Source organism: Athene noctua, chromosome 7 (assembly GCF_965140245.1).
Source record: "Athene noctua chromosome 7, bAthNoc1.hap1.1, whole genome shotgun sequence".
Lineage (NCBI taxonomy): Eukaryota > Metazoa > Chordata > Aves > Strigiformes > Strigidae > Athene > Athene noctua.
The window spans coordinates 20,747,657-20,768,298 of NC_134043.1; the positions used below are offsets into that span (position 1 = coordinate 20,747,657).

General features: G+C 37.8%; 1 protein-coding gene across 5 annotated transcripts in view; it reads right to left on the reverse strand.

Annotated features, from left to right (window-relative positions):
• COBLL1 (cordon-bleu WH2 repeat protein like 1) overlaps positions 1-20,642 on the reverse strand; it is an 89,043-nt gene that overhangs the window by 35,440 nt on the left and 32,961 nt on the right. For 3 of the 5 annotated variants that reach the window (XM_074910197.1, XM_074910199.1, XM_074910196.1), the window contains exon 2: positions 4,397-4,576. In XM_074910197.1, the coding sequence (XP_074766298.1) occupies positions 4,397-4,488 (92 nt within the window). In that variant the 5' untranslated portion in view covers positions 4,489-4,576. Of the gene's footprint in view, positions 1-4,396; positions 4,577-5,803; positions 5,861-19,333; positions 19,443-20,642 lie in introns of those variants that run through there. The other 2 variants (XM_074910198.1, XM_074910195.1) reach the window with 2 other exon arrangements.

Here is a 20,642-nt window from a genome sequence, read left to right on the forward strand (position 1 = left end):
AAAACAATTACTCAGTGTTAGAAATTACTGTGAACACTGGGGTTTTCCCCCCCCCCCTCTTTAATTAACCCTAAAATATCATTCCTGTTTTCACTTGGTCTTAAAGAATGAGTGTTCTTTACATAAACTGTCTTCTGATTTCTAGAAGCAGGGCTGGACTCTCTGGTGCACATGTTGCACTTCCAGGATGTAGAAACAGTTTGGAAGCTGACAGATATAGTTATTGCAGACCTGTTACTACTTTTTTTTTCCCCCCAGAGAAAAGTTTCTGCCTGCTTAAGTGGCAGAAGAATACTTGTGTCAAGAGACAAAGGCAGGAGGAACAATGAAACCGAAAAACATAAATGATGCTCCAGTGTGTCAAAAAGCAGCTATCAGATGGTCTGAAGAGGTACAGAAGAATGTAACATACACCCAGGCCTTCATCTATATGATATGTATCAGCCTGAGGAATACCATGAGAAATGCACTGGCACTGCAGAAAAATAACTGTTCCTCCCTTCTCACATAGCTAAACCAGAGTTTATTTCAATTCTTCTCTCACCTATATCACAACCTGCTCTGATTAGAAGAAGGAACTACTCTACTTCTAACCCATAATAGAACAAGTACATGCATCCTACCCTAATAATAAAAGAGCTGCAAATGCAAATCATGTTATTCTCTCATTATGTTTACAATCAAGAGTGAAAGGTGTCACTTCAAATATTAGATCAACTGTTTAAATAAAAGGAAAGCATCAAATTTCTACACATCTCTACAAAAATGAGGGCTAGAAACTTGCTACTTAAAAAGTAAAAATTCTTACACAAACTTTATGAACAAGGTCTTCCCATCATGAGACTCACAGTAAGCACCACTGAACAAACAAAACTCTGTCAGTAACCACAAGAAGTATTCCTACAGGGATGGAATCAAGAAGAAAGAGAAAAGAAACCTACACAAAGTTTGGCTTTATACAGATCCATCATTACTTAAGCATATGGTTTCATGGCCTTGTTTGCAAAAATATTTACTAATCCTATTCTCTAAAGAGAAAAAGACATTTGTTTTCATGGAGAACAACAAAAAAAAACCCACACCCCACACCCCCCCGAATTTGTTACTAACAAATGTAAGTACAATAGGTTTTGAAAAGTAGGGCAACACGACAAAGCTTGTTATTCACTAGCTAGCTATACAGAGTAAACCAACAGTTTATTAAGAATACCTTAATGACTGAAAATACTCAAGAATGGATCAAATGAAAACTCACAAAGGACTCTAAGAAAACAAATTCAGCAAAGCTAAGGTCTCTCTGAAAGGCATCTGAAACAAGCCTTAAACAAGCTACCCTGAAAAACTATTAGTTTGATACACCATTTCCAAATAAAATGTGTGTCACTATCATATTGATCCTTGAAATCTCTACGTTAATTTACTGATGTATACAACTGAAACCAATTATTCAATTTCGAGAAAACTTTCTCAAACTCTGCATTTGTTCCTTGTGGGACAATAAAAACTAACTTAAAATTATCAGGCTGCTAAATAAAATAGTTCTTTTCTTCTTTGGCTGCAGAACATTCTTCAGTTCTATGCTGTACTCAGAACCAATGGAGAAGATTCAAGAAACTTCACTCTGACAAACATTTAAAAAAAAAGGAAAGAAAGAAAAGAAGCTTCACTCATATTCCTCCTCTGAACATTGTACGTTCAATTCCTACCACTCATTGCTCTTACCATGTTTTTTGGGTGTTTATGTTTGTTTTTAAATAACTGTTGGCCTAGACCCCCCCCGCAGGAATCCTGGTGATAGGACAGGGTGAATGCCACTGCCACATTCCGAACAAACATTCTGAATCATTATCACCAACTACTACAAAATACAAATTGGACTCTAGGCTTAAATAAGAGAATCCACTCATGCTTGAAGTTTAATAATTATGAATGACCTACTTCAGTCCTCCTTCCTTTTCTCAGTCTCAGGTTTTTTGCCGTAGCTGCCCATAGATCAACTCAAGGATCAAAAACTATTCTCTCTTGTCATAATTTTCTATAAAACCCTTTTTGGACTTCATTCTGATCCTCTTCTGCTTACTTCTACTCAATAAGGATATTTATCTATAGAACATCTTCCTTTGTTCTTGCTATCCACTATGCCAAAGCAGGGAACATACTGACCCAACTTCATCTGGGAACAGTAGAGAAGCTTATTCTAGTGGACTATGACATTTGAGTACATGGCTGTGCAAACTCACAGCTTTGCTTTTTCTAGTATGAGATTTATAAAGGTATCCTCTCCTTGGGACCTTTGAAGTTAACTACTCATCTCTGATTATGAACAGGAAAGAGATAAATTAGCAATTTATCTGTTTATATAATTTCTAGAGGGATCTTGCCTGTTCACAAAATATGATTATAAAGACCAAGCAAAACAAGAAGAACAGATAGATAGTTAGAAGCATGTTTCTGTGAACTGCAGGTCCTGTACAATATCTTCCTTCATTCTGAATGAGTCTAGAAGTGCTAATACAGGTTATTTGTAAGAGAGCCATTTATGAAAGCAGTCACATACAGTAACTCGATTGAAAAAAACCCCACAGTAACTGTGGGATAATAAACCTGATTGGGAAATGTGTGTGCTTCCTGATAAGCTTGCAAGGCCTGTCTTGAACACTGAGTAATTATACACAATGTCATCTGACTGAGTGAAGATATATGCAATGTTCCTTTCTGGCACTTTGTTCTGAGCAAAGCAAGGTAGAGGGCATACGGTACTCCTAAGTGTGGACAAAGGGAGTGAAAAGAAGAAAGAAGTGCCTGACCGTGTACACAGGGAGTCTCACCTTTAAGAAATTTTAAAAACAGAGGAAGGCATTGTATTTACAGACAGCAATACTCCTTCCTGTAAACATGCTAGCAAGAACACCATAAAGCATCATAGTAGTCACCAATTATTTCAAAAAATTTCTTCTGACAAATATAACCTCAGATTTGTTATCCTGAAAATGGAGTCAGGGCAGGGGGTGGGGTGGAAATCCACAAAAGTTCATCCACTACAGCTCTGGTGAACAAGCTGGTATTTGATGTCTAAGCAACGACCTCAGGAACTCTAGCAAATGACAACGCGTGAAAACAGACTTGAGCCAGACTTTATCTCTCATTAAGTAGTGAAGTAGGTGTAACTACACATTTACATTACCTGGTTTAAATGAATGACTAAATAAATAAATGTATCAGCCTGCTTGCTTTCAGTCACAAAGACACTGGCAATACACTAATACAACAGTTTATCTCAGCCTAGGAAGGCAACAAACTGGTATTCTAATTGCTCTGATCCATAGAATGCCTTGCATAGGAGACTTCTTAGTAGACCTGCTATTTAATTATTATAACATTTTAAGTCCCAGGATTTATGATTTCTACTCACCAGTCAATGTCCAGGTCTTTCTGAACGAAAGGTGACTTGAGAGTTATACATACAATCTATACTACTAATTAGCAGACTGAAATATGCATTTCAAATTAAAACCAGCTTAAGCAAAATGTATTTGTTTAAAAAAAAAAAAAAAATCCAAAGCCGTAGCTAGGAACTATTTATTTGAAGCATTATAGATTTTGTCTGAAGTAATGAAACCTTTTTTTTAGGACTGCTAGTAGTCTACAGGTAGCCACACTTAGCAAGTACTAAACACATGACTTTGTACTCACATAGGATGCCAGAACTCATCTTTACGTCTAACAGGGAAAACTTATGTGGGAAGAATTCAGTGACTCATACAAAATAGTACTTTTCTAGTGACTAGAAAGAACAACAGGTATGGCTATGTGTCCTGATAGGTGCCATACAGAATTTCTGAATCTCAAAAAACAATCTTCCCCAGAAGTAGGTAAATATATGTTTCCACACCTACCCAAAAATCATAGTAGAATTATAGAATCATTTAGATTGTCTTGGAAAAGACTTTTAAGATCATCAAATCCAACCATAAACCCAACACTGCCAAGTCCACCACTAAACCACGTCCCCAGGCACCATGTCTATACATCTTTAAATACCTCCAGGGATGGTGGCTCAGCCACTTCCCTGGGCAGCCTGTTTCTTGTTACTTGGGAAAAGAGACTGACACCCACCTCACTGCAACCTCCTTTCAAGTAGCTGTAAGAGAGCAATAAGGTCTCCCCCAAAGCCTCCTTTTCTCAGGTTAAACAACCCCAGTTCCCTCAGCCACTCCTCATGAGGCTTGTGCTCTATGGACCCTTCATCAGCTTCATTGCTCTTCTTTGGACACACTCAATGTTCAGTCTTACACAACTCGTGCATTTTACTGAGTGATTAAAACCTGGATGAAGTCTGAAGTAAACTAGAGCAAGAAAAGAAAATTAAACAAATATGTAATTCTGTGTAACTTACCTCCCATTAACTGTAGTATACTTGATCACATCGCCTGGCAAGACCACCGACAGTTCAATATCTTTATCGATAACATTCTCTTTCTGTTCCATGATGAGATTGGCTGATTCTGTGTCATCAAATGGAGAAACAGCAATAGGTTTTGGTTCAGGTGGAGGAGGTGGCGCTTTAGATTTTCTTCTGAAATAAATGGATAAAAAGTCAAGTATGTATTTACATATATGATTCCATACTGGCATACTAACTAGTCTCTGAACAGGAATAAACCACACTTAATTCTTTTCACTCAGACTGTAAGTGATAGGTGCAAGGAAGAGATGAGAGAATATTTTAAACATATGATCAGCGGCGACAGAAGATACAACAGGCTAAGGTATCTATCACATAAAAAAAAATAAAGCCCAATATAAACATCAAGCCCGAAACAAAAAAGGTTTTTTAAATATACATTTTAAAAAGTAAATTAATTACTTTTTTCCTCCCTTGGGTTAAGCAAAGGACCCTATTTGTGCATTCTCCAAACAGATTTACTGGATTAGTATAAACAGAAACACTGTGCTATGCAGTATGAAGCCAAATTGCACTGACAGTATATTTAATATATAATAGAGATAGGCAAGGGAATAATCACACTTTTCCTCCCCAATTTTTTCTTTTGATTATTATTAACATAATTCAAACAAATCCTGCCAGCTCTACTCTATTTAAATCTGTACAGTAATAAAATAGCAGTATAACCAATACTACTGTGTTGTGCTATTTCTTGACATTTCAGTCACAATATGCTTCCATATTTTCCCCTCACCTATGCTGATTTCCTATTTTTTTGCTATCCTTTCCCATCTTAGTAACAAGCCAGCCTACTCTTGAATGCAAAGAGTGATCACTGTTTCACTTATTTCACTTCCAAAAAAAAATCCAAAATGGTATCAAAAGGAAAACTCTCTACACCTCTTAATCTATTTATGTTACCGTAATTCTGAAGGTACGACCCATGTGCTACAACATACAGTCCAGCATTCCTTTTAATCAAATAACTTTGCACAATTCACCGATACTGTCACAAGGAAAAGACACTATTATCAGGAGTTTCACCATTAGAAACAAAACCCAAAGACACTGTGAAGATTCATGAGAACTTCTTAATTTCTTATATACAATATTTTAAAAAGCTTGAATGGAGCCACATTCACAGAAAGTTAAAATACATTTCAAACATAATACACAAAGGTTCCAAAAATATGCCTGCAATTTAGACTCTGGAGCTGTACCAAAGTTTGTTTACTTTAAACATAACCAAAGAAATTAACTTCTATGATTGCCCCACAGAATTAAAACAAAAGATCTAGCATACAACAATTAGAAACACACATCTTTCTCGGAAAAGCAAAGTTTAAAGTCACTCACAATGAAGAGCAAACAAGGTCCAGAGGAGCATTGCAAAAGATGACTGTGTAACGAGACTTCACATGACCAATCTGTGGCTGAAAGTGCTTAGAGTTTTGAACTTCAGAACAACATGCTGAATAATTAACTATTCACAACCTCTCAGAGCTAATCAGGAGTACTCACAGACCTCCAAACACACCAAACGAGGATTCGCCATCAAGATGTATACCTGCTCTCTGTTAATGTTTTAAATTAGTTTTGGTGCTCTCTGCATGCAATTCACAACACGTGGCATTAGCTGCAAATTTAACTTTGGTCTCCAGAGCAGCTTGTCTGGATTGTTTCTAGGTTAGGTGAACACTGCAAAAAATGTATGAATCAAAATTTTGCTCCTCCCTGACTTGTTTGGGTTGTTTTTTTTGGCATGATTTTTAGCTTTCATATAACTGTCAAAAATAAATTATTATCCAGTACTGAGCATCAATACAACTATTAAAAAACCCCACAAAAAAGAAAACTAACCCTATGAAATTAATACAAAAAAAAATTCAAACCCAAAGTAAAGCAATTCTGCTTTTCCCCTTCTTCACTCACGCTTACATCGTTAAGTGACTTCAAATGACTGTTAAGAGATACTTATTGCAACTGAACTCAGAATTTAATTTTTGAAGACTACACAAAGATTTGCTTGCACATGCTAGTGGATTTTATTTTCCGTTCAGCAGCCAAATGTAATTTCATTGCTGGAACTCTACTAGCACTAGAGCGCTTAATCACACACAGCAATAAATGCACAGTCCACATCAGTAAAATGCAGCTTTATTTAGTGTCTAACTTACACTGTAGAGATCTAGAACTGATAAAATACTCTTGTCAAGCCTTGTGTGCAACAGCTAGATAGATGAAGTTCCATGTGTTAATAAAGAATACATATATACACACATGGGGTCAGGCAGTCAAATGAGGTCGGCTGAATCTCCGCATACAGAGCTATGTACCCAACCCACATCTAGCTCATCTGCATGTTCTTTATGGTTAGTCATGCTTATGTCTTCTGCTCCACGCAAACGAGGAAAAATCTTCCAAGTATACTTTTGCAGAAGTTATGCTGAGCTTTTGGCAACCTCTTATTAAACAGCAGGGATCCCAATACTTTCATTTTCTGTTTCCAGGTGCTGCATCTCTTTTTTTGTCACTTTTCACCAATTTTCTCATCTCTCACTCCTAGTCCGAAGTATTTACATTTGGTCTTACAGCTTTTTCAATTCTGGTGTTCATGTCTGCCTTGTCACAGGAGAGTCTGACAGGTAAACAGAAGCCCTGCAATCCCAGCGCCCCAGAGCTGGTATTGGGCAGCAAGAACAACTCCAGTTACCATGATCATCTACAGGTGCAAATCAAAAGCAGCAAGAGACAGGAATACACTTGCAGACATACTTTTAACCTACAAACCCTCCCCTCCTCTTCTGCACTATGGGGCCTCCAAGAAGTTGACACAGGTGATTTCTCTCACAAAGGCATCCTTTCACATGCCATTTTAGTCAAACACCAAAAAGTAAAGCCAGCATTATTCAAGTAACTCCAAGTCTACACCATGTTTTCAAACACTTATCCATCATAAAGAACAAACAAAAGCCCACTTTTCTCTTGCCTCTTCACCTCTACCAGGTACTCAGCAAACCAGGACAACTGCTAGTTTTTAATGAATTTGCTAAAAAGAGAGAGTGGTTAAGGTGGTCTCTTCTTCTGAAAAGAAGAAAACCTTTGATTTTTAGTAAGACAAAATACAACCATAACAAAGGGAAGACATTACCAATCACATAAAAATAACACTTTAGAGGTCAGAAAAAAAGGTGTTCGTAAATAGGCTCACTCCCAGCACCTTTCAAGCTCAGATAGCTTCCAGACGTGCTAAGAGCAAAGCAGACCTATTCTGATTTTCAAAGTAAACATTAGGATAAGTTAGAACAACCAAAAACGTACTCTTTATTTTCAAGGCTACTATAGAACTAAAGGAAAACTGCAGGAAAAATCAAAGTACAGCTTATTTAGCTATGACACAGAGGAAATTAAAAGAGAAACTTTAACCAAAAAAGGCAGCAACTCATAAGAACTCCTCTGGAAATTATGTTACAGTATCCTACACAATGCAGGTCTTCCTAGCTCTGGAAAAGGCAGCCAGAGGGACATTTACAATACTCTCACAGGGTCCCACAAACACAAAGTGGTGCAGCCTGGGCAGAGTTCGTATTTCCCTTGTTACTAGTGTACCAGGAACGCACTGATCATGCCAAGTCTTCCAGATAACCCTCATCTTGTGAGATCATACTGTTCCCAAGAGAACTTATTCCTATCTCTTAGAAATGTAAATTTATGAAGTCCCACCTGCAATTCCCACCAGTCTTTGTGACAGAATACAGTTCCTGTAAAGACATTAAAGAATTCCTTCAGCCAAATGCAGATAGAAGACTTCATCATTTTGCTAAGAAAAACAGTACATCTTTTAAAATCAAATGCAAGACCAAAAAGTCAACATCTTATGTGCTTCAGATCCCACTTCTACAGAATAAAGTGTCATTACTGTATTGCATACTTCCTGCTTGCCAGAACAATAGTGGAAACCCTTTTTAAAATAAAGATCTGACATCGTAGATAAATAAAGCATCTATTTATTTTATTTTCAAAAAATCCCTGTTAGAAAGTTACAAGCAGTATATTTTTAGTTATCAGTAACTAAAGAAAGGCACTTTAAAATAATGAGAAATACTTGAACTGACAGTGACCTGGATATTTCAGTTACCACCAGTATTTCCTTTTGAAAAGAATCACTTTCCCCAAAAAAATGGAGAAAAAAAGGAGGAAATCTATCTGTTAGATTTGTGCACAACCAAAGTCTACAGCATTAAAGAAATAAATCCACCTCTTCAAATCTTGGTATCAAAGAACATTAATGTTTACACCACTTACTGTTTTGAACACAATTACATGAGACACTACACAAAGACAGCTTGATAGTCCTCTCACTGAAATTATTTTGGATGTAACCTCCAACATTAGAACCGTCTCTCAAGCTTTCAGTAGCAATCACCTTGGACAGGAAAGGTCATAAGGGACCTCACCTGCAATTCAGTCATCTCTCAGGTACTGAAAAGTTCATTAAATGTAGTAGAATAAAAACCTTGTACTGCACAACAGATAAGACTTAAATTTGTAGATTTGGCTTATGGCACCATGAAAAACACTGGTTTATACAAAGAGCAACTAAAGATTTTTCATATCAGACTTTACAAAATGATATGATATATGCCAAAAGTACAAGCAGCACTTCGTTTTATTTTCACTAAATTTCATTAAGATCATACCATGAAAGGAAAAGAGCCACTGCAATAAAGCTTCTTCTAGAGCTTTTCTTGCCTTTGACCTCTCACCCCAAGCAATTATTATAATGCCTTCTCAAGTAGTACAATAATGCTGTTCCACTGCTATGCCATAGTAACAGACAGCTGAAACTTTGCACATCATCTGCTCAACCGAGGAACAGTTGAGCAAGAGTTCAGGCATACATTAAGTACATTAATTTGTTTTGTTTACAATGATACATAAGTTTTGGCCAACAGAGACATAAAATATTTAAGCTCCTAATTTCATTTATAAGCATTCCCAGCCCAATACTCATCTTTAGCACTCACAAACCAAATTCTACACTAAGCAAAGATCATGAAACTACCAACTTTCCTCCTATTTATTCTGTTCCCTCTTTGGGGATTATGGTTTCATAGCATCATGACTGCACATCTTCAAGATCAAACACTACTTGCTAGGAAAAAGCTTGGAGACAACTGCAACATTCCTATCTGATTCTGCTCATCAGAGTCCAGCAAATGACCGAAGTTATCAATGCAAGTCACTCAAAAAAAATCACTGCTATATGCTTCCAGGCATTTGTCTAGAAAACCTTTTTGAAAAAATAAAAAAAAATTTTAAAAAGGAGAGGAAGTATTATTTTATAAGACATAAATGTTTACTAATCCACATTTTAATTTACTTTGCAAGTTGGAGCTCCCAAACTGGGACTTGATAATTACATAATCAAACACATGAAAAATGGAGTATTTTACAATAGTGTCTATTGTCCACAGGCCAGTCTGAAAGGCCAGTTTCATTCACAGTATAATTATGGATTATATTTTTGTTTTCTTTCCTTTAGTGAAATGCAGCATCATTTTCATTTTCATTGTTCTTACTCTGAATACTAACAATTGCACTGACATATCTATTCCACATGGAGTATTTTTCTTTTAGCTATAGAACTGGAATACACAGGCTTTTCTTGTTATAATAGCTACAAAGATGCTGCAAAGCCACTCTGCATAACCTTGTGATAAGACTGAAATGAAATACTCAAGACAGACCATTACTTTTCCCACTCCTGCCAGCAAAATAGCCTCTATATAAGCATTTATCTTCTACACACATTATACTTTTTTTCCTGTCTATGATCCGACACTCAGCATTTAGTCTCTTAAAGCAAAAAACCTTCTTCCAGAGATCAGTGAAAACAGAATTTAACGATAGGTAATGTATAATACGATATATTTTTCAATAGAGATTTCATGAAAAATCTGTATTTAAAAAACCAAATCTTCAGCTAACATTCTGCAATAGATGAGTTCCTACTTTCCTGTGTGCTATTAGCAAAGAGCAGAAAATTCCCAAGTCCCTAAATTATCTGTTCATCATTATGTGGAAACATTACATGATATCAGTTAAAGTCAACAGTGTCACAGTACACATAGCTACAACAGCATATGTACGTGCTTATTGCAAGTACACATCTTAACATTTTGCAGTACTTGACAGTAAGTCCACTTGCTAGCACATCTCTAGAATTATATTTATTTCATACCACAACAAAAGGTTATTTATTTTTCTAATTTTCAGAGAGACTTCTCTTTCACATCTTGGATTTACCCATTCCCATTCGGGCTTCTACCAGCCCAAGTCTGAAGCTGACAGAAAAAGAATCGACTGAAAGGCCTTTGTTTTACAGCACCCAATGAACTGGACCTGTTCTCACAAAAACCCATACTTTTAGCTTTTTCCCAAAATTGAAAAGGGTGCTTTGTTTATAAGCTTCTAGAGGTTATAGACTTAAAGGCTGTTACATTTAGAAAAATGGAAGTGCATCACCTGTAACTATCTACACTACATCTTAACCACCTTTCACTGCTGTTTGCTGCATCCTGCCTCCCCATACACACACATTTCTAACATGTTGCTTGAAACAAATTCTAGAACTTTTTCAGTCAAAGTTTTAGATCAAGAAGTCAAAAGTTATGCTACAGTTGTATTAAAACACTATCTGCACAGCTGTATTGTTCTTGTGATTCAGCTGAATTTAATACCAACTAGTATCAACAAAAGTCTATCTTCAGTAAGAACAAGGACTCACAAAATCATCCTGTCAGAAAAAGTACAGTTGCTTCTATACAATAGATTTTATGTTATGGCATACTCACTGGCAAATTACAGTTCACTGCTTAGATTCTCTGATCAGGGCTGGGAATGGGAAGTCCCTAAATTTACTTACCTTTTGCTACCTTTACAGTTGCATTGTCCCAATTTTACCTCTAATACGCCTCCAAGTAAGACTGCAAGACATCAGTTAGGTCTAATGGAGAACAATGATTGCAGAACAGAGTATGCTTTTAGGATCACCTCCAGATGAAAGAAAACCTCTGAGATAAAGAATGTCAAGTAAACCATTCAGAGAGTAATATAGCATCTCAACAACTCCTATTTTCTTCAGTCATTCTGTCAGTTGCAGATGTTCAGCGCTGGTTTACCCTAAGCTGCTGCAAAACAGAATTCATACCATGAACATTCCATCATGGGAAAAGGGCACTATGCAGTAGGAGTATATGAAATGACCAAGACATTTCCTCGAATCTTTATGACTTGCTAAACATGTAAGGCTATGAAGGTAAACTCCCAGAACTAACAGTCAACAAGTAGTCTTTGCTCCTCAAGTACAGATCTCCCACCTTGAGGTGGGCATGAAGATACAAAAGTGAGACAGCTTCTGAATACTACTCTTAGCGGAGTCTAGGGTTTACAGCAGAAGCCCATGAAATGGATCAGATTAAGTGGCTGCCATTTGAAATATGTGTCCTTTCTTCAGGTAAACTTACTGTCTACTGGGAGAGCCCATCATGTGTTTGGGTCCTACACTGAAAGACTAAGACAAATGAACATGTGAACAGGGAAAAATGCTCAGATAAACTGGGAAAGCAAATCACAACCACCTGCAAGGAGATCAAGAACCAAGTCTGAAATAAGCTATAGACTAGAGAAACAAAGCAAACCAACTAACCAAAAACTCCAGAATGCTGAAAATGTAAAAAAAAAAAAAAACACCTACCCAAAAAACCCAAACCAAACCAAAAAAAACCCCACCCAACCAGAAACTCCTTTTTCCTGGTCATTGTATATCTGTTTTAAAGATGATCAAACTGAAGACTCCAGACAACTCACCTCAAACAAGTATCACAGAATGGCAGACACAAAAATCATAGAATCACAGAATAGGTTGGTTGGAAGGGATCTTCAAGATCATCTAGTTCCAACCCCCTGCCATGGGCAGGGACACCTTCCACTAGCCCAGGTTGCTCAAAGCCCCGTCCAACCTGGCCTTGAACACTGCCAGGGAGGGGGCAGCCACAGCTGCTCTGGGCAACCTCTGCCAGTGTCTCACCACCCTCACAGTAAAGAATTTTTTCCTTATATCTCATCTAAATCTTCCCTCTTTCAGTTTAAAACCATTACCCCTCATCCTATTCCTACAGCTCCTGATAAAGAGCCCTTCCCCACCTTTCCTGTAGCCCCCTTCAAGTACTGGAAGGTCATTATAAGGTCTCCCTGGAGCCTTCTCTTCTCCAGGCTGAACACCCCCAACTCTCTCAGACTCCTCACAGGGGAGGTGCTCCAGCCCCCTGATCATCTTTGTGGCCTGCTGGGGGCCCCAGAGCTGGACACAGTGCTCCCGGTGGGGTCTCACAAGAGCAGAGTAGAGGGGGAGAATCCCCTCCCTCGACCTGCTAGCCACACTTCTCTTTGATGCAGCCCAGGACACGGTTGGCTTTCTGGGCTGTGAGTGCACATTGCTGGCTCATAGTCAGTTTTCCATCCACTACTACCCCAAGTCCTTCTCTGCAGAGCTGCTCTCAGTCAGCTCATCACCCAGCCTGTATTTGTGCTTGGAATTGCCTCAACCCATGTGCAGGACCTTGCGCTTGGCCTTGTTGAACTTCATGAGGTTTGCACAGGCCCAACTCTCCAGCCTGTCCAGGTCCCTCTGGATGGCACATCCCTTCCCTCCAGCATGTTGGAAGCACCACACAGCTTGGTGCCACTGGCAAACTTGCTGAGGGTGCACTCAGTCCCACTGTCAATGTCACCAATAAAGATGTTAAACAGCGCTGGCCCCAACAATGACCCCTGAGGAACGCCTCTCGTCACTGCTCTCCACTTGGACATTGAGCTGTTGACCACAACTCCTTAAGTGCAACATCCAGGCAATTCCTTATCCACCAAGTGGTCCATCCATCAAATCCATGTCTCTCCATTAAAAAATTAAAAGCATCAGAAGCACTCCCAGCCTTGATTCACCTTTTCATAATACATGAATAGACATACAATCATTAAGACTCAGCATGAATCTTTTACCGTTGCTTAAGATCTATGGCTGTATGTACACACCGAACTTCACTGTACCTCCTTTCTTACATAAAAGTTTCTAGATTTTTCTTATGCAAGGAAATTAAAGTTAAACATTGAACATAGTCTTGAATGGTACATTCAACTTTTGCTTCAATTCCAGCACTACTTGCCAAGAATCTAAAAAAAAAAAAAAGTCACAAAACTGATAACACTGTGTCTTCCTCTGGACAACAATTACTTTGTTTTCACATTAACTGCTTTTGGATCACAGAAAAGAGGCTCCTCAGCAGTACACTGCCTTCTTTTCTATTTCTGTAACATTCATCTTTTAATGAAAGTCTTAAAAAATATATATATATATAGTTTTTTTAATCACAGTCCTTAAGAACAACTTCTGGTACATGACAAAAGCTATACCAAAACTCTTGTTCTGCATAACAATTTTGTTTTTAAAAGTATCATCTGACCATAATAATAATGTAGTATTCTAATATTTATCCTTAAGCAGCCCAAGTATTTGCTGTACTAGCCTTATGGCATCTATATAACACAAAGCTTACATCTCTAGATCAATACCAGCATTTGATACACAGTCTCTCTCTTTATTTCTATAATAAAAGCACCAGCTAGATGTTAAGATCAAGGTATGGATCAATGAGAGTCAAGCACTGTCCATTCTTAGGTTATCCCTTCAAGCCAGGCTTACAATACATGTAGGACAAAATAACAGAAAAGTATTTACTGTATCTGCTCCATAGAAAAATAAGAGCTTTTAGGTTCTAAACTAATTCACTTAGTTATTTGTGGAAGAATCTGAGGTTATATTGTATGGATATTGTGTCTAGCAGGTGGCTCAGCAGGCACCAAAGAAACCAAAGTTCAGAAGCACATTTTAAGTTTCATTTCCAGGCAGAGGAACAAATACGAACAATTTGTAAATCTTCTCTGATAATGGGGTGTTTCACAGTGCACTTATCTATACAGACTCTCAAGGCTGAAAGGAGACCAATATTGCAAATAATACTGGTATTTTTTAAATATTACATAAAAATAAGGCACTGGGTAAATATCTCTCCCAGCACAAACATGCCATGCAACTGATATACCAACTGACATGCCAGTGATAAGACTGACATGCTACAAGTGATAAGACTATTAATAAACTGATCTTTGAAGATTATCTCTGTGGGTTTACTCAGCGAGGTTTCAGCAAACAACAAATCATCTGCAGATGTTTTCTTACCTATGTCTATATTCAGATGACTGGTACAATGAAAGCAAATAATGTCAAATACCTGCATTTCCACTCTCTTTCCATAAATAAACCGGATCAAGAAAATAAGGCATCCCTGAAATTCAGACATGTTTTCAAAGCTTTTGCTAGAGAAAAGTTTTTCCTGGTCAATGGAATATGTGGAATCTCCCCCTAACTAGCCTCATCTCTAAAGAAAAGGACTTTTGAAAAAAAGTCTTATCCTAGAGAGAAATAAGTCACAGGACTGGGATGGTAACCATGACAGTAAGGTGAAAGCTTAATGGAATCTTCAGATGTCTGGTTCACACTAAAAGCAAGAAAGCAACAAATGAATCCCCCAGTTCCCTCCAGACCATTTGGAACAGACACTTGCCTGTCTGATTGTCTGTCCCCATGGCAGTGGCAGTCTTAAAAACAGAAGAGACTGTATTCGAGCCATAATTCATGCAATGTTTTTTCTTATTACAAGGAAAAAGGGGAGATTCAGAGGCCATGTAAACACAAACCTCTACGGAACGGGCATGTTTTTAATTGTGCCCCTCTTAGCATTAAAGGGCAGCAACTACAGTATAAGTTTATGTGATGTAATATGAAAGACTACCCAGCTCCCAAGCACAGATAGCTACTGACTTAGTAACAAAACATAGTTAGCTCCTCTCAAAGCCTAAGAATTGCCTCACTATTAGGAAGACAGCCAAGAGCTCAGAATTCTAGCAGGCAACAGGGGATAAAAAATACCTTATGCTATAAATTAGCTTAAAGGTTATTATTATTACTGAGAAATTATAGAAATGTGTTCTTATACAAAAGTTCCTTTATAGCACATTCTGTTGTGCTAAAAGTATTTATTTTTCTCCAAAAAAATACATACAAATGAAAAAGCAGCAGTGTAGGGGAAAAGTAGTTCCAACAACATTACCTCTAAGGAGGTTAAGAACATAAGACTTCTGAAGTAAATAGGGCAAACACAAAATACAAACTTGGCATGTCCAGGTGCAAGATACCTCTGCAGTAAGCATGTACTTTGCAACCTTACCACAAAGTATAAAATGCAAAAAATAACCCAGATTTACTACCAAAAGTACAAAAAACTTGAATGACATTCAAAACTATTAAAACTATATACGACACTATTGTATTTACAGTTATGGAAACAGCCTGACAGAAAAGAAAGGGAGCAGGGAAGAGAAAGCAGTAAATCTGTAACAGTAATTGAGTAATATATAACTGGCTGAATAAACAGGAAAAAAAAAAAGAAAAAAAAAAAAACAAACAAAAAGCAGCTTGAACTGAAAGGGGGAGCTTAACCTTTGATACACTAATAAATCTAACAAATGCTTAAAACTCAAGCAAACGTATGTTACCTCCACTAGGAACAAACCCTCAAATCTTTTTTCAACAACTGCTATAAAAGGATGCTCATACAGATGTTCTTCTCCTATGACCAGTAAGAAAAGTTCAATTAAGGGCTCTCAAATAGAGCAAAACCTGAATCTGCCCTTCTGGCTGTTATCTCCTAGTCATGAAAGCAGGTATAACACCACTGTCTTTCAAAGCAGCAGATGAAACACCTAGCTGTGCTCATAGGCTTTTTCAGCTGCCATTCTGAACATCAATAGAGGTAAGAATTGTCAATTTATCTGAGCTTTGCTGCTGCTGCTTTTCTCTCCTTTTAAAATCATGTTTTAGAAGTAACACTGGAGGCAGACACTGGATGGATTTAGAGGTTTGGAAGGTAAGGAAAAGGAAACAGAGCCACTGAGTATCACAGTAGCCAGGAAAGAGACCAATATGGACCCTTCCCTTTTTCCTCACATACACATGTGCCTCAAATACAGGTACGTGGGTGTAGGTGTGGATGGGTAACATAAAATAATGCAGGACAGCAGCTAGGAAGCTCTGCAGTAACAGCAGGGAAGACAAACTTTACTCCCTCTTCCTTTTAGCTGCTACAGAAGGTTGGGTTCAGCTGCAACAGTCCCATTTCCCAGCTGAAAATTCAGATACAGAAAGAAAAATTCTGCCAAGCACATCAATGCAACTTTGGAAATCACTGCAGCTAATTTCTGTTTTTCATGCAGGTATGTGGAACAGAACAAGCTTTCTCCCTTGTAGAAAGCTCTTCAGCCACCAGAACTTTTATTAGCCTTATTAGTTGTGGTTTGGGTTGTTGGTTTTTTTTTGTCTTTTTATGTCCTTTATCTATAGTTTGGTAACATTTCAAAATGTTTTGTACATTTGCATAACCAAAAAATAGGAGGGTTTAGCAGACTGGAGAACAGACATGACATTAAGCACTGGAAGGAAATGGGACACAGGGAAAGTTTCCTACCCTAAGCTTAAAAAAAAAAAAAAATTTAAAAAATATATATATATACAGATGCTATGTGACACATGAAGAATGGACAGAGAGATCCTACACAGACAACGATGTCAGCAAACAAGGTACCCTAGCTCATTACAGGAAAGAAAATGAGAGAGAAAAAAAAAGTTCAGGCTAAGAAATAGTACTAAAACAAGCATTTTCTTTAATAAATTGCAAGAGAAGCATCTTGGCAGTTAATATCCTGAAAACTAGGATGTAATAAAGAGGTTTCTCCCAAAGTACTAACAACATAGCTTTAGTTCCCCAAACAGAAGTATCAAGCATCTTGGGCTAACACTCCTTGCAAAACTAAGAAATGCTTTGAGTACCTACCTGCCAACAGATTCTCCTGCTCATCTTTCACAGCATCTTCCTCCCTGCATCCTCCTCAGAAAGCAAAGTGGGAAACCCTCTTACCTTCAAGAACAGGGTAGCATTTACTACCTCCTCAAATTTCCATGCTGCTGCTGGAGCCTGAGCCTGATCCCTGTGTGAGGGGAGATGGGTGGTACAAAGCACAGCCAGAAGTCCTATCCCAGCTCTCCTCATAGCATAAGCCTGACCAGCAGTTTTCATAGCCACCTTTACTGCCGCTGACAGCAGAAGCTCCCTCCCCTTTGTCCTACTTTAACTTAAACTCCCTCATTGGTTGGGAAATCAAGGCCCCAAATGAATGCTATTATTTCCTCCCCAAACTCATCCCCAACTACATAAAGACCTGTCATCAGCCCCATTCTCTGCTTTCTTCTGCACGCTCAAAATCCCCTAGATCCATTTCTTGCTGGATTCTTGAAACAGGCAAGGAAGAAAAAAAGGTATTTCTTCAAAGAAAGTTGGCTCCCTGCATGATGGTGGTAACACCAAAACTATTTTGGAAGACCCATTACTTCCATTAGAAAGCCTCTGTTCTTTCTGAAAAAGGGTACAGGACTTCAGCATTAACTATAAAGTAGGAAAAAATTATTTAGGAAGGGGAGAAGCTTACTTCTGACTAACCTTTATAAGGATTATTATCAGCAGCAGCAGTCTGCTCTGGGGCATGTAGAGAAACTTTCCTATACAACTATGCTGATGAATAATTTGCTATAACTACTATACTTCTCTCCTGTATTCACCCCCTCATCCTTCTCAACTTTCACTATCACAAGTTTATACCCAATATTTTTCACTGATGAGTTTTAAACATACTAACATACAATTCAGTGCCAGAAGCATAACTGAACAAGATTTCTTAAATTCTTTCTTTGTTGCTGTAAGCAAAGTGCAGCGAGGCATTGTGAAGTTATTTAGGCATTGAGTCTATTTAGGTACTACAAAATTATTTTAATGCTTTCCACGATAAATGAAAGTGATACGTAATATTCAAAGAATACACAGAATAAACAGCAATGACTACTATATTAAACACTAAAGGCATTGACTTTTACAATAAGTGGGTTTTCTTCCAAACAGAATTGTAGATCAGGACCAGATGAAAGACAATTAAGGCCAGAAAAGCCTTACAGTCTGCATGAAATAACATTCTCCCATTTAAAATAATCTCACTAACCTCATTCAAGCTTCTAGGCCCCACTCATCAACTTAAAATATGGAACAGCTTCTATACCCAGAAATGTGTCACCAAAATTTCAGCAGTCCATCCACATGAATTACAGGTCTTTTTACACCCTCATCTTGAGCCAGAAATGGGATTAAAAAAAAGCTTTTGTACCTTGGACTAGAAGAATTACATACTTTCTCTGAAAACAGGACAACAAACATTAATTGGTCTTTCTTTTTACAGGCCTACATTTGAGTTTTGGCAATTTACCTACTGTCCTACACTCAAATTCTGCCTTCCCTTAAAAGCGCAATAACTTAAATGCTGCTGCAGATATATAATTATTGGTAAATATTCTTCCTCACAGCAGGTGTTAGGACTAGTTCAACCAAACAAGCAGGGAAAAGCTGTGTAAATACCAACATTTGCATTCTTAGTCTTGCAAAATATGTCACTTTACATCAATTAACATTTCCAGAATTCCCATTTACACCAACCAGAATAGTTCTGTGGGTCAAAGTTTTATCCATGTATAGCAAAGTATTGCTAGTATGACACTCACCAGTAAAAGAATACAAGTATTACTTGGAAGCCATTCTGCTGATCATCTGAACAAGGAAAGGGAAGAAGAACAGCTAGTAGAACTGATTGCACTACTTTCCTGCTTACCTGCAAGATAACAGAAGTTTTTCTTCTCCATTAAAATCAAGTGAATTTCTTTCAATAGCATAAGCAGGTAGAAGGGACGGAGTGTGTGTGTGCATGGCAAGCTCACGGTTGTCCCCTTCCTCTACTGGTGACATCAGTAAGCCTACCTATTTATAATCCCACCACCTGACCACACAGCCTACGGAGTACATCTAGAGATTTGTATAGCCATTAATCCTGACATCTCTACTTCAGCCAATTCAAAAGAGTATTAAGTAGCTTTGTTATGTCTTCTGTGGCTTTATACCATAAAAAGAATCCACTCGTGGTTTCTGTATCCCTTTTATTTTTGCAATACAAGTTTAATGGTTAGTTTTAGAATTAGGACTCTCTTCCATATTTTTTAGCTTTTCCTATGTCTCTGTCTGTAAGATACCAAACCAAACAGTTCAGGTGAGCAAATTTTAGTATCAGTAGAATACTTAGGCAGTAGAGACAAATACCCATTTAATGTAGTTAATTCGATCACAGTACTACCTACAAAACTATTGAAGTTTAAGATGTTGATGAATGAATTTCACAAACAGAAGTACAATATTTATTCTATCAGGAAAATAATAAACAACTTTGCAGCGTAGGTTAATTTACAGAAGCTTGACCTTATTGTCAATTAGAAACAAAAGCTGCTTAAAAGCAATTCTCGAAGTCAAACCTAATGCATACAGCCATGTAAGGACTGCTTACAGTTAAGTCTGCCCAGGGAATGGGAAGGAAGGCAGTCAAACTCTTTTGTTTGTGCAAGTGCTATCATCAATGGCAACATCCTGCAGGTTCCTATCACTGGTAAATGTTGCTTCTAGACCCGTTATCAGGCCACACAGTGTTTCGAGGTGGCTTGTGTATCACTTCAGTGAGAGGATAACATCTGTGTGAGTCCATGTGTGCTGAGTGAACATTCCTGACTGTTCCTTGTCCAGACTCTCTTATTCAAGAATTCCCATCACTAGCATCCATCCCCCATTATGTCAGACAAAACAGAAATCTAAGTCAGTTTTACCTAACATGTGTAAGGTTAAATGAAAGATCAATTGGTGGTGTTCTGTCAAATGCACTCTACAACCAAACTTCAAGAGTTAACAATACAAAGAATAGAAATTCTTGAAGCAATTTCAATTGCTTGAAAATCTGGGAACAGAGATAATGCAGATGCAGCAACACTTCCAGGACTAGACTGCCAGCAGTAAAAATTTCAGTGCAGACAGTATCAATGTTGTCTAAAATACTAACACATTCCCCATGGCTAATACGTCCTACACAGGACAAAATATTT